This window comes from Strix uralensis, chromosome 3, assembly GCF_047716275.1.
Source record: "Strix uralensis isolate ZFMK-TIS-50842 chromosome 3, bStrUra1, whole genome shotgun sequence".
Classification (NCBI taxonomy): domain Eukaryota; kingdom Metazoa; phylum Chordata; class Aves; order Strigiformes; family Strigidae; genus Strix; species Strix uralensis.
The window spans coordinates 66,181,219-66,196,859 of NC_133974.1; the positions used below are offsets into that span (position 1 = coordinate 66,181,219).

General features: G+C 44.5%; 1 protein-coding gene across 1 annotated transcript; it reads right to left on the reverse strand.

Moving 5' to 3' along the window:
- Positions 1–3,254: 3,254 nt before the first annotated feature.
- Positions 3,255–14,180, reverse strand: LOC141940893 (p53 apoptosis effector related to PMP-22-like). The gene is made up of 3 exons (XM_074862638.1): positions 13,918–14,180; positions 6,331–6,474; positions 3,255–5,711 (listed from the first exon to the last, which is right to left on the reverse strand). Exons 1-3 carry the CDS (start codon positions 14,126–14,128, stop codon positions 5,476–5,478), a joined length of 591 nt encoding a protein of 196 aa, XP_074718739.1. The 5' UTR covers positions 14,129–14,180; the 3' UTR covers positions 3,255–5,475.
- Positions 14,181–15,641: the final 1,461 nt, after the last annotated feature.

The window sequence follows — 15,641 nt, forward strand, 5'->3', positions numbered from 1 at the left end:
TGAACCCATGAGGTATATAATTCATGGAAATATTTATATTTATTAATTACATTATACAATGCATATTGTTTATCATACATTATTATTTATATTTTTTATAGTTTAAAGCTCTAGATATGCCTGCATGTTTTCTGCTACAGTCTTTATTATAAATTCAGCCTTATTAAATTTAGGTATTCAAAAATCATAATAAAAACCCTTTGGATTATTCTGACAACTCCCAAGTAATTTAAATATAATTTTATAGAGGCAGAACTTGAGGGTGTTATGTGTTGGAAGCGTGAGAAAAGCAAAACAGTGAGAAATCTGTAAAACACACATTTCCTTGACACAGGGTGCCCAGAGCAAGCACAGAACAGGGTGGAGGTCCAGCGATCTGTGCTTGTTGTGGCGCCAGGGAGGAATGCGAAGCAAGGTGTAGGCCACGCGGTCCCATTCTTTCACTTATCCCAAGGAGAGATTTATCTCCTGCTCTGCCCCTTTCTCTCAAGGGGTGATTTTTGCAGTAGCCTGCTGGCCTTGTTTCTCATCCTACCTTTTTTTCCCACAAAATCCCAGTGCACCCCTTGCTCCAAGCTGACCTTATTTGTCATCCTCCCTTTTTTCCCACAAAACCCACCTGTTCCCCTCGTACCACAGAATGTGCTGTGTCGTTACTCAAAAGATAATGGCTTGACTACAGTCCCACCCACTCACACATACATACAAAGATAAACACTACCCTGAGTTTGTACCTAACTTGGAGGGACGATAATCCGACACCAAATCGGAGGGACAGATTGACGGGTTTGTGCTCCTCGCCTCCCCCCCCCTGCCCAGAAGGGACACTTTTTGGTAAGGTTTGAACCCTCAGCTACAGCAAGTGATTACCCGGAAACTAAGTGTGTGTGATTGCAATAGTTTTTCTTTTGTGTAGTGCTATATAGCCAACCTGCAGTTTGTGCATTTATCGTAGGCAATCTCAAAGAATCTGTAGATGTTGCATAAGAATAAACCGCACCATTCGTGAATCTGACTGCTTCTCTTGAATGCAACCGGACCTACAGCACATGGGCTGTTCGTGCAGCCGGGTCAGACCTATAGTCACGGCCCTAATTGGCATACCTATTAAAAGATAAGTCCAGCTGCCCCTAGCCCCTCTAATCTCTGAGGACTGGCTAGAATGCAAGGGGATTCATCTCTTACCAAATTAATTCATCACCTTAAATGCAACAGAGGGCATTGGCTTTTTGCCTGGAATTTCTGGATGTCGAGCTCCATAGCTGGAGCAGCTTGACCCACACCTTTGGACACCAGGAAATCTCAGACAAAAGGCTGCTTACTGTACAGCACAGACCTGCACCATGGATGCATCGGACCTATCTTATAAATATTCTGCACATGCACAGCAAAATCAACACATCTTGGTCAGTTGGATCTACACATATAAACTGCTGCACACATGCAGTAGTGCTGATGTATCCCAGGTTCTGTGAACTCATTGCATGCAGATTTTGCTACACCTGTACAGGCACATGTGTTACAGTAATCGCATCCAGAAACTCGGCATCCCTATTTTTGGCAAACATATCCTCCAGATTTGATTACACTTTATTCTGGTTGTGAGTATCATCTCCCAAGTTCATTTTAAGATCTGTGCAGCTTCACCTACTGGCACTGAAAACCCTGTTTTTTCAGGGTGCTCTTCCTTATTGCCAGCAACCTCCACTGCTCTGCATTGTGGGACCAGTACCTCAGCTCTTTCAGCTGTTGTGCATCTCCTAAAGCATTTTGGTTTCCATCGATATATGTGCTTGGCTCATTGTTAATTCATAAGTGCTCAATGATCTCAGCAACTCTTTTTTTTGTGTGTAACCTTTCCTTTTAGCACGTGGGTGTTTTTGTTTCTATAGTATCACCATAACAATAATCCCCACCCAAAAATTTACTTGGAATGACCTGTTACTTCACTGTCTTGATTTATGTATGCATTCTAGGTCCAGAAGTCCTTAGATGCAAGATGTAAAGGCCAGGTGAATACTTCTTAAGAATTCTACCTTGCCAAGGAATTGTCTAAAAAATTAGTCACTTGTTGCATCAACTAAAAATACAAAATCCCAGTGGGGTGTGGCAGCTGTTTCCCATATCCATGAGATTTAAGCATTAATCATCCCCTTTCAGGTCAATTAGCCGTCCCTAGCACCCCATCATGCACATTTTTGATTGCTCCTAACTCCCTCTGAGATGAGACAAGTGTGCTCAGATTCTCCTGAATGGCTCTCTGTTCTCCAGGGTTGGGTTAGAAGGAGCTACCCTGCAGCCTGAAGCTCGCTGGAGTTGTTCAGTGGATTTTAGTGAGCACAGATTTAGGCTGCAGCTAAATACACACTGGAAGGTAAACAAGAATATAAATGTTCTTCGTGTCCAAAAAATGGACATTATACAAACCCTCCCATTATTTTTAAAGCATTTAGGAAAATCTAAAGGAACAAAAAATTTTCTCTAATTGTGTGTTTAAGAGTAATTAAAGGAGGGGAAAAAAAAAACCCCAAAACCCAAAGAAACCCATGCAAGCCAATAGAATCCAGGGTGGTGTGTTTTAAAACTAAGACATTTAAGGAAGAGGCCAGCTAAAACACTCATAACAGTGAACCCATCTTTCCAGAAATCAGAAGCCACGAGCTGGTTTAACACAGCAGCGGCTGACAGTAGATTTAGTCTCTAAAAAAGGGGAAGAAAGAGTTGTTCAGGATACAGAATGCTACTAGCACAGGGCTATATGCAGGCCATGCATAATCTGAGGTTAGAAATGGGAAGGTTTCTAATCACAGGGTAAGTGCAGTCTTCCACTGAAAATAGCAGGCAAGTACTCCCTCTTTTTCTCACTACTTAAAGTTCTTGATCAGTATAGGAAAGGTATTTGTCAGTTTTGATAAAAAAAGAACAGGCTTCCCATATCTGAGACCTCTTGTAGACCGTTACGTACTTGAAATGTTTATAGAGTTGTGACGCTTTTAAGAGGTCCTGGCTCAGCAAAGAGCTTTCTATGCCTGGCACTTCCAATGAAAGCACACAGACATGCTTTGCAGCATATACTCAAGCTTGTTTGACTGGAAAATGAAGTTGTTGCCTCCTGGACATGAGGTCTTCAACTTCATTTTATTAACCCAACACTTTATACTGACATTTACATTAAGAGAAGGAAAGAATGGCTATTTGCTTCAGTTTATGAAATGAATCCATGAACCACAAACACCACCAGGCTTCTACAACCGTCAGTTAAAACAGTTTTAATTAAGCCACCACATTTGAAAGGAGTGCCACATACATTAGTATCACTTGAGAGTAATTAATGACTATTTGCAATAGCTTTCTCCCAAACACCTTAATTGTGCAACATGCTGATTATACTACCCCTCCCAGTATATTCAGAGCCAAGTTTATTTTACATTTGTGCTTTTTTGACAAGTTATGACAAAGCTTATAAAAAACCATACAAAATACTTAAGTTATGCTAAACCCTATTACCATATCATCCTCCCTCTCATTAGGAAGGGTGTCCATTTTCTTACATCTTTTCTCCTTCTCAGCTTTAGCTGTGCAAAGATCTGCCAGACTTGGGATTCTCTGCTGTGTCCTGAATTCACTAAAAAGTAGGTACTATCATTACTCATGATGCAGGTAAGTCCACACAGCATTTCCCACTAGCTAGTACTGTACAGAAAAGGAGGGGGGAAAAAAAAAAAGGACACATTTGTCAGAGGATTCTCTCTTCAGCAAGAATCATAAATACAGTTGATTGTATACGCCACAACTGAGCTTGTAACACAGTTCTGAAGTCTGCGGATGTTTACACTCTGTAAAGTTATAGAATACAGGCCTGGAAGGGACCTTCAGAAGTAACCTGGCCTTTCCAAAACAGGATCACACACAGTATATAGAATTACCAAATTTAGAAAGGTGTTACAAAACAGAAAGCTATACAATATATAATACAAGAAATATTGGGCATTGAAAAAGCTTAGTTCTAAATGACTTCAGCTTTACAGTATGGTGGTTAATGTTTTCTAAGTCCTATTCTGTACATGTGGCTGAACACATATACCCACACACACTTACACTCTCCTAAGTACTGGGTTCACAATAGTAAGAAATAAGTCCGAGTAACATGCAGCATTTGCTTTCCACCCTATGTGTACCCACCTCAAATCTGTCTGTTAGAGCTACTTCCCCCATAGCTGGAAGAGGAGCTCAACAAATGAGCCTCTTGGTTCCCAATGAAGAAAGCTCTGACAAAGATTACAGACCATAATTAAATCTGCTGTAAGCTGCTGCAGGTCCATGACCAATACAGACACAGCTCTGTTTCACTGGAATACTTACTGGGAATCACTGACTCCAGAAACACAAGCTATGAGCCAGACAGATTACTCCCAAGACGTGTGTCTGTATGAAGTCTGCATATGTAAATTGCTCACAGAACTGCTTTTCTATTTTTACCTGTTATCCCTAGTGACTCACAAAGCACCCCCAAGTTTACTAAACTTCGGAGTACCTACAGTGTGCTTTAGAAACTTTTGGAGGTTTTCAACACCTTATGCTAAGATTTCCCTCCAAAGCACAGCTGATAATTCAAACACTGCAGTTTTAAAAAGGTAGTCATAAAGAACAGTGTATGTTTCTACTCAAAGGTATTTTCTAAATCAGCATCCCTCAAATGCCATGTAAAAATATACGTGGTTTAACAGCTGAAAGTTTATTGATTCTCTCTGTGACAAGGTATATTAAATTATATGTGGCTCCATCATAAGTCCTGCAGTGGCCATAAAAACACCAATAGGTGTTACATTAGCCAGTTATACACACCAGCTCCATGCTTTAGAGGAGATCTCCATCCACCAGCACCAATTGGTGGAAAATAAATTTTTATTTTATTTTCCCGCCTTAATTCAAATAGCTAATAGTCAACAATAGTCCAGTAACAGGAATGAGAAGAGGTTCTTAGGCAGCATGTAGCTGTGATAGTCTCAGGGAAGTTCCTTCCTTGGGACTGACTTTGGTGGAAGAAAAAGCATTCTTTGAAAGTTTTTTTTTTTCTAGTTCCATTTAAAGCAATTTTGTCATAGGTAAAAACAAAATAACTTGCAGGTCCCTCTAATGGGTTCTTTAAAATCTCTGTTCCTTTCTACACTTGAAACACTACATCTTTATTCATAAGCAAATGTTTGAATAAAATAAGGATGACTCAATTAGTTGGGAGGGGAAGGAGCAAGTAAACCACCCAAACAGACTCAACATGAGAATATGGAAATAATACTTTCGGTAAAAGCTATTTGCTTAAAGATGCCAATGTTTTTACTAATTTATTGCCCGGGCTGGTAAGAAATACTCTGGAGAAATAAGGTGGGTTTTTTCAGTCTCCTATAGATGCACCGAATTTACATCAGAGGTGCTCCTCTGTTGTTTTGACAGCTGATTGTACTCGGATTTAATGTTTCAATTTAAGTACGGTGCTCTCTCTGGGGAGGAGTAGTAATAGGTAGGCTTGATGTTTCCCAGGACTTCATCTTCCCAGTTAGGGAGGCAGCAGAAGAAGAAAGCACAACCTATTACAACAACAGTGCTGGCCCAACCGAAGCCATAGGCCCAGCTAAACATATTATCTCCTGTCAGTGGAATGTCTTCTGTGAATTTCACTGGGTAGATGACCAAGCCTATGATCTGGAATGCAGCTGGAGAGAAAGAAAGAAAAACAGGAGTAAATGACAATGAATGTATTATGTTTCCCACTAAAAAGGTAGCTGGAGATAACTGCATATCCTTTTAGGATTAGCTTCAGTCCTATGATCAAATCTGCATTCTTAGAGATACGTGACTTCTGGCCAAGGCAGATCCCCACACCTATCCGACTGCAGCAGCTATGGCTGACATTGCCAGGTTGCTAAGGCACATACCTGCATGCCGTGACCAGCTCTGTCCAACAGCCAGGCACCGTGATCCCTGTGGAGCCAGTTACCTCCCACTTGTACCATAACCCTGTCACTCCTCCTCCCTTTGGGAAGATGAGAAGCACCTGGGGCTCTCAAGCTCCTAACTCTTAGCATGTGACATGCAGGGTCAAAGGTGTTGGTTGCCCCCATACACTGCTTTTGAGAAAGTGTAACTGACAAAGGCTACTGGAGCTTCCCTAACCATTATTCTTTCAGAGCATAAATCAACCTTTCCTTGTTCCCCATGAAAATGAGTCATAAACCAAAGATGGCTTATTTCATAAGGGAGGCTCCATCTAGCATGTTTTTCTGCTGATGCCTGTTTTACATTGAATAACGTCGTGTTTGCGCTCAGCCTTACCAACAACAAAGAGCAAGCCTCCAATTCCTCGCACAAAATTGAAGCGGAGTATCTCGATTGAGAATGCAATGACTGCAAGGGCAAAACAGATGACCAGGATCACAAAGCCAACAAGGTATGTGGCAGCTGCTGCTCTCCCCCACCCTTGAAGAGAAAACAAGAAAGTTGTTACACACAGCAATGCACTGAACTGTAGGTCGTTGCAGATCTTTGGTTTCCTTTAATCATTTTTCATTAAAATCCTTTACTGTAAGAAGCATGCCCTATGCCAAAGCAATATTGGATGCCTCAAATGCACAGCTGCAGACCGAAGAGGCCCCATTGTTGATGGAACAGCACAGAACTCTCTGCCCACTAACTTGTCCTGCTGAAGGAGAGGGGTATAGTGCAGCATGGTAATAGACATAACACCTCCAGACTCCATATCTGTAAGAGACCCACAGACATCTGAGCAGACAGGGTACACAACCACTGAGAACTTACTTTATCATTACCATTCCTGTTCGACATGCAAGTTTACAAAACCACTTCTATGCATGGGGAATTATGAGAGCAGACAAGAGGGTGTCACCACAGGAGATAACTGCTGTGAAATAATAGTGCTGTCAGCATACAGCTTCTTGACTGTTTATGACAAGAATAAGGCATGTGGAGCAAAATTAGCATGACCAAAAAGAAATGGATTTGGAATAGTTGAAGTGAGAGATCACAAAGAGAAAGCTCTTGAAGATAAACATCTATTCACCACTGAAAAAATTTACAGACAGCTATAATGTAGCAGATGGAGTCGAAACAGCAGAATCTGAGTTAGAGTGGAAGAGTCATTACTTTGACATTTGATGGGATGAAGTGGTGCAGATTCTTAGGATCAAGCAACTGCAGGCTGGAGAGGCTCAGACACCAAGCAAGTAGCCTTATCCCAGCAGAGCAGCACCAGCACCCAGAACTCACCCACCATAGGCTAGAGCTGGGGCAACAAAGGTAAGAAAACCTCCCAGAAAAACAGCCAGCAAGTCCCCTTTTGCAGTAACATGGGCTTGTGACAAGGCCCTCTTTATGGCCAGACCCGGTCCTCTTTAGAAACCAAGCAGGAGTTCAGGTGAGCCCAATGCAAACAACCACAAGCGAAGGTGTTCCTGCCCTGGAGGCAGGACACCTGCCCACATGGGCTAAACCATACTGGCTACTGCTTTGTTTTCCCATCAGCTGTCATCACAGCTCACTTCCCACATCTGCATAACATGGGTCTCTACTTTCACACATTCAGACAGAGGTAGGACCAGATCCCGAGCTCCCTCTAATGTAGGAATAAAGACAGCGGTGAGATCTATCTAGGTCAGAACATTTTCCAAGAAAACCTCTCTTTCATCAGAGCTGTCTGTTCCAACATGGCTGGAAGCAACTCTGGAGACACCTTGCTTTCAACTTAGCCTCCATTCTTTCTGTGCAAAAACTAAGAGGAAAAAGTGAGAGAGAGAGAACCTTTTCCTAAAGAGTTAAAAATCCTCTACCTTAACTCATGTACTCTACTAGTTGCATAAGTGGGAAAAAACTAGTAATTTAAGACAGAGAATGCAGTAAAACTATCTCAGAAACCTCTACTACGTACATCAATTTACTCCCTGAAAACAAAGCACTGTTTTACAGCTATTTTCATTAGAATCGTCAGAACTGGTTTCTTTCCCCGCTATTGCAATAGCAAAACTGAAATACAGCAGCCATCCGTCAGCCAGATCTTGGCCAAACCCCACCCCCAACCACCACCACCTGAAGTGAGTCATGCTGGCATAGAAAGGGTAAGGAAAAGGGTTTTCTTTCCCCTTTCCTTTCTTGGAGCTACTTGAGACAGCAAAAACTATTTTAATTAGTTCTCCTTCAGCCAGGTGTGTGTGTTTCATACCCCTTCACTAAGAGAGTGCTGCAAGGTCAGGAGGTAGGGAGGACACCCAATGAGTGTCTAGAGATTAAAGTGACATCAGTGGTCTGATAAAATCTTTCCATATAAAATATTCTCTGATATACCTAATGCAGGTACTGGGTATTGTCTCCACAAGAAGATTTATTTAGGGATAACTAATATAAAGGGATATTTAAGCATAGCACACAGCCAGCCCAGGAAAAGTCATTCAGACTAAATGACCTAGCAGTGCTATTTATTGATATTTGCGCTAAAAAAGCACCAACAAGAAGGAACTCCTAGTTATTAAAGCACATCCCCTTTCAGATGTATTACATATGCTAGCACAATGTAGGAAGCCAAGTCTGGCATCTGTCTGATAAAATTTAGGTTGCAAACTCAGATGCACCTGCAGGCTAGACACCTTGAGGTTTGGTGCAACACAGACATGACTGGAAGAGATACAAGCCAAAAATCCCCCAGTGCTCTCTGCTATTTCCATATCCTCTGTCCTTACTTTACAAGTGTAACAGGCTTTTGGCTACAGGTCAGCCCCAGCTTGGCTCACAGTGATTTATCTTCTTGTCTCTGGCAATATGAAAATGACAACACATAGCTGTAGGAGATGTCTTGTCAGGAAGATTAATATCAAGCCCAGCTTTGTTTCAGGTCTTCAGAAACAGGGCAGTAGTAGGCACCAACATTATGAAATTCAGTGGGTTTTGTGCTCACATGTGACAGAGCTCAGTGCTGGTGAACCCGTACCTTCCTCTCCTTCTCCTGCTGGATTATCTTCTCCAGCAGGCAGTTATCAGCAGGTTGATACTGACAAGACCTGATAGGACCGAGGTGCTGGCCACAGTGCTGGGCCTACTCTGGGCTGGACTAAACAACAGCCATAGAATGGCCAGCCTGCCACATGAACATCAGCAGGAAGAGCAACAAAAAGCTCCAGACTTGTATATATACACAATGTAAGAGAAATCTCAAAAGATTAACTGGAACTCTTCTAATAGGTGACTGATGGAAGAGGTTGGGGTGGGAGTCTGCACCTTTCCAAGCATAGGTGAGGCCTGGCACACTCCTTTCCCACACAAACCATTGCTACCCCCGCCAACAGGGAGAGCTTTCAGCAGAGGGGCTGCTCCAGGGCTCCAACTGAAATTGCTGCTTCTCCTTGCAGGATCCCCCTCATCCCCATACCTATCACATCAGGCTTTCCCAGCTCCTTTTTCTCCCAGAGTTCTCTTTAGAGTTGACTGAGCCCCCACAGGCACCCAGCTCTCCTGTCTCCACCTGCAAGATCTTCTGCCTATGGCTCCCAGGAGGGGGGAGGTGTGGGTTTACACTCACTGTTTGCTGCCTTAAGAGCTGGAGAGACCTGCTCAGTCTCACAGAAAGATAGAGCAGCCCCAGTTTCTAGCTGATTTGTGCTCAGAAGTACCTTGTAATCACAAGACATTTAGCCAGAATTTAAGTTTTCCCTAAAAATAGAAAATTCTGAAGTACCTTCACTTGGCAGAGAGAGTATTTCTTACTCAAAATAGTCATAAATATGATGTCTGTCTATGGAATCAAACAATAACACCACAGTAATTTGGGGCTGCATAAAGACGAGAGAAGAATAGGAGAGCAAAAAAGCAGAACAGTCGGAGGTATTAGCATTCCAGGTTGGCTTTGCCTCAAAGAATAGTCAAGTTCTTTGCATCTAATCAGCAGAAAAGTATTTATCAATTAGGTGGTGTTGAAAGAACATTAAAAAAACAAAACTGTTTGAGAGCTGAAGGTCTGTAATTATTAGGAAGGTTTAAGAGTTTTCTTACGTAGTCATCATTAATCAAGCTATGGAAACTAACTAAGCTGCAAATGTTATCATGTGAATAACTAGGAGGGGTTGGGATTATTTAAAGTTAATGATGAGCACCAGTAATATGACAAAATGAGGAAAAAAAAAAAAATCAAGCAACACAGCCTTAGTGTTAGGCATATTTCCTGATTTTATTTGGCTGTGCCTCAGGCTCACCAGGGAGGAGACGGAAGCTCTACAGCGTATATTTAAATCTAGATTTCCCTTTATAAATGCATAAAAGGACTGGGAAAATAGTCTAGCAGGAAGATGAACTGCTACAGGATTTGAAGTAACAAGCCTTTCTCATCTTTGTTCACTTACTTACAAAAAGTAGAAGCTAGTTCGTTAGCTTGTGAATATCTGGAATCTCAGGGTAGAATTTTTTACCATGACATGCATAGATGAGGAATGCTTTTATATTGTAGTTATTTTTCTGTATATAAATGCCAGTAGCAATTCTTGTTCAGCCCTAAGACCCCATTCCATAGAATGCCCAAAAATATCTGCTTTTGTTGACAAAAAGGAGCAGTGTACTGTGAGCAAGAGAGCACTGTCAGTAATATCTTCTTGCTCACATAATGTGCAAACTTCCATGGTAGCATGACTGGTGAGGGGAAGGTATGTGCTTACCCACCACGAGCACTGGACAGCCCAGAAACAAAGGTTTGTTGGGAGGGCTGGCTGGGAATTAATACTGGGAATCAGAGCTCTGTTAAGGCTTTAGGAGTGCAGGAAAAGCAACTGCTATACTACCAAACTATTAAATAAAAGCCCACTAGTAAAAACCTGGCTTCAGCCACTTGTCTCTGCTGTGAGCTCAGGAGAGGCACAATCCTATAGATTTCCAGTTTTTAAGGTCTGCAGGTTGCTAGCCGTGGAAGGGCACCTGCCCAGGGGCCAGCAAAGCCCACTGGCAGGACACCAGCCTCGCCTGCTCACTGAGAGCTTTCACTAGGAAGTTGCAGTAAATGTTTTCTGGGTGTAGACAGGGACACCAACTGCTACACCTCTGCCATCAACATTTTCCAAGTGCCTGCACTCAGCTGACACTATAAACTAAGTAAGTTTGTCTCTACTACATCCTTGCATCGTAAATCAGACAGAAGAGAGGCGTACTGAGAAGATAAGCATACATGTAACATTCCTCCTTTATTTACCTGGCCCCTCAGTGAAGTCAACACATGCACTCAGCTTCACCAATAATCTGTTGTATCAAAGTCCATGCCTCTAAGGACACATGTACAGTGGCACAGTCGCAGTGAAACATGATTCACAAAGGCTGGGCTCCTACTTCTAGATTACTTTTTTTCCTGACTCCTACTAAGGATCCAGATGAATGCTTCCCTTTTTCTAGGTTGGCTGTTGTATACTTAATGAATACCAACTGCCTGTTAGGAATATATAAGAGTTAACCTCTACGGGATCACCTTTACTGCACACATACACGCCCATCTTTTACAGTGATAATTCAAAGCAAAGTCGCTGGGAGCAGCCGTTCAGAACCAGGAGGACGCAGCCACCCACAAATGTTTCTCCTAAACTTACAGCCTCATCACTATAATGACAATCACTCTCTCCAAGTAACCACATTGCAAACAATCCTTGTCATAGCTGACGGTTTACCAATGTTTTAAACACACAGTCAACAGTTTATTCCTTCAATGGTCCAGACTAAGTCATCTTGAGTCATATGATAGTGCAGTACAGCAGCTCTGCCTTGCAACATCTTGATAATACACAGATGCTGCCAGCCAGGTCCTTCCCAGACACAAACCAGTAAAGAGCTTTAAACAAAATCCCTTCCCCACCTCCCTACCAAGTGACATCCTATTCTTCTTCCCTTTTCACTTCCTCCCTCTCATGTGGCATTTGCAAATGTGCATTTAAGAAGCAATGCAGTTTAGGGGACACTCCTATTGGCTAATCTTTGTCTGTTCCTGCCCCTTTTCCCCCATTTAAAATAAGTGACTGATGTTTTTTCTCTTCCGTACACATGCCACACATCAATTAAGAAACTGTCTAATGAAGCTTCCTATTAATGGGGATCCACTCTAAAGTTTTCATTTCATCCAGAGAGGCACAGGATGGTTAGTGTATAGTAGTTACTGTATGCAAAACACAAGTTATGCATCTCAATTAATTAACTTTTATTTTCCTGCAGCAGTACTGTAAATGCCTGCTAGGCATTTTTTCCTTTGTAAACGCTCTCATCTATTTTAAGCCTAATTGCATTAGCATAGAAAAAAGGAAACCAAATAAATCAAGACTGAACTCATATGTTACATCCTGTCTCTAGATGCAAATAGCATTTGAGTAGACAGTGGCATTGATGTAATGAAAATTAGAGAAGAGGCAAAGTCACACTGGTATAAATAAGCCAAGGATCTAAGTAAGCTTTGGTTTAAATAGGCCAAGGCTTAAATAAGCAAAGTCAAGGATACTAGTCTTCTCTGACAGCTTGTTAACTAGAAAAAAAAACACAGCAGAAAGTTCCTTTTGCCTCACAACGCTCAGGGCTGACTCAAAGCACACACCCATCAGTGCTCAGGGACATGAGCAGCAGTGTCACTACAGGAGAAAGCAAGTTTCAGCAGCTCTACTGTATTAGCTACCTCCCTGTGCAATGCAAATTTCAGCAACTCCGCATTAGCTTTTCTTCACTAATGAGGAGACAGATATTTTTGTCACACTACCCAGATTTCTTCCACCTACAGTAAAACCTGCAGTCATCACCTGGCTGAGAAATGAAGCCACTGCTCTTACAATATATTCAGGATTCAGTTTACACCTGAGTGTTGCAATGAAAAGCTTCTGGAAGCCAGCCCGCTGTGCTCAGGCAGCATGGGATCTGCACAGGGAAGCAGTCCCGGCTGGAACACACCCTTCCCGCTTCCCAGTCCCCAAAGTACCCTCATCCAGAATCTCAAGGCGGGTCTGCTTATTTGTCCCGAACTATTTTGCTTAAAAAGTAGATATAATCAGACCCACGTGTTCTAGAAAAAAAAAAAAAAACAAAACAAAAAAAAAAAACAAAAAAACCCAAACAAACCAAAAAGTCCCCCAAAAAGCCCAGAAACTGGGAGTGTGCAGTAGGAATATTATGCTGGTGATGAAGATCCAGAGACACAGAAGCAGCTCAGCAAGTTCAAACAGAGACGTGATTATCCCCGGATTTAGGCCCCAGTGCAATAGAGAGGTATCCAGAGGAAAGGGCATTTTTTTGTCTGCCTGCAGACCCACATCAGGCCATTTTAAGCTGCAGGTCGGGAGACACCCTAACAGCCACTCTCCTTGGCCAGGCAGGGTTAAATTAAGGTGCTGTCTTCCTCTGGAGGGCGGGGGGGACCGGGGACGGGACGGGAAGACGACACACACCACGTTCCTATTGCCCAGGTGTGGCTCTGCACACGCTACCTGCATGAAGGTTTCCACGCTCACCATCAGACCAGCGAGGCCAGCGACAGGCACAGGGAGGGGGGCTGGCTACTGCCAGGCGAGGCTGCCGGGACTGCAGCCAGCTGAGAGACAGCAGACCGGAGGAGGGACTTGTGGCCAGTTGGCTCTCTGAGTCTGGGTGTGAAGTAAGTTTTTTTTAAAAACCCAAAACACCAACACCCTGGCTTCCCAGCGTTGCACGACAGAAGATATTGCTCTGAAGCGGCTTAGACCCGCGTTTCTTTGCTGGCTTAAGCCCTGAAACTCCATTTCTGCAGGTTCTGCAGGCGCAACCCCCCCGCAGAGAGCCGCTGCTCCCCAGCGGAGGCGGGGAGACCGCTGGCGGCACCGGCACCCCCCGAAGCCGCCGCTCCGGGCCGGGCGCCCCGGGGCGCTCCCCGCTTACCGTAGTCCATGAGGGACTCGCAGTTCCAGTTGAGGTCCGCCTCGCCCCGCGTGCAGCTCTCCCACAGGGACGCTTGCAACACGTAGGGCTCCGACTCCGACTCCAGCCAGCCCCGGCCCGCCAGGGCGATGATGCCCATGATGATGGCCAGGCCCAGCAGCAGGGGCAGGAGCCACCTGCACCTCCAACACGCGAGGCCGCACACCACCATCCTTGCCCGGCGAGATCGAGCGTCGCGGGTGGGGTGGGGTGTGGCGAGGACGCGCCGCCGGGACGGGAGAATGCGTGCGGCTGGGTCCGAGCGGGTTTTTAAGGCGCCGAGGGAGGAGGGAGTCCCACCCACATTCCTCTGACTAAGCCTGGCGGCGGCCCCGACCGGTGGGGCCGGCGGGGAGGAGAGGAAGGAGCGCCGGGCCGGGCCGGGCCGGGCCGGGCCGGGCCCGGCCCCGCTCCGCTCCTCGCCCTCTCCCACTCCCTCGCCCTGGCCTGGCTCCCTGCCAGAACCGCGACCCCCGGTCCCATCGCTCGTCCCCCCCGCAGTCAGCCTGGCACTTAACCCCTTGCTGACTGCCACCCTTCCCGCGGCCGGACCCGCTTCTCCATCGTGGCCCCAAAACGTAACCCCAGCAAAAGCTTTGGGTTCTCGCTAGGTTTCACAAGCCCTGCCTCCTCCCGGCTGTGGAAGCTCGTCTTTCTCCTCTGCTCACCAGGTAGACAGACCAGCGTTACCCAACATCGGTAGTACTCATCATGTTCACCACTGTAGGTACCAAAAGCATGCAGTAAGTCGCTTTGCAGTCGAAATGGTCAACTTCTTGCCCAGTTTTTGGACAATTTTAATGCAAACGAGAAAAATAAAGAAAGGCATTGTATGACAATGGGACTGTGACAATGAGGAAGCCATCGCTTGTCTGGCATCAAGCTCAGCATTAAACAAATGCATATTTCCTAATGGCCATCTAACGAGTGTTTGATTGCAATTGTGCTCTGGCTTCCAACCAGGCTGCGTCAGGCACAGTCCAAGGAGTGGTACTCAAGACCCACATGCCCAGATCTTTTCCCATCCCATGTCTGGAAATGCACCCCTGAGATGACCAAAATGAAGGCTTCTCCATCACACGGCATGAATGAACAGCCAAAATTTTGGTCATGGGAGAAACAATTCTCTGCAGTAAGATCCACGCACATCCCATCACGTCATCCCGTTGCTGAGCACCAGTGAAAACTCTCATCGTATGAGCAGACACGTGCCTATCACGGGACTAGGGGTGCATGTATTTTGGGCACATAACTCATACGCATTTGGCCAAATCTTCAAGCTTCAAGGCCTCAACAAGCGGGTCAGTAGGAGGACAAATCTTTGAGGTCTGAAGGGCTGAAAAAGTATAGCAGGTAGGGGAGATTACATGGGTGTTGTGGAAGATGGGGGCATTCTTACTGGATAGCATCAAATGGGATTTTGTCACAGCCATGTCAAACACAATCAAACTGTGCCCAATGTCAGTTCCTCAAAAGCTACTCAGGGAAGTTGTCCTGTGAAGAGGGATGGTCACCTCGTTTGGGTACCAATTGCTGGCAAATGCTAGGGAATGGATTGTGATACTAAAATCAGAACAATATGATGATACCACCATAGGCAAGTTGCAAAAATCTCAGGCAGGTTACCTCAAACCACATAGAGTTTCACCAGCCCTTTCAACATCTTCCTCAAAGTTCCCACCAGA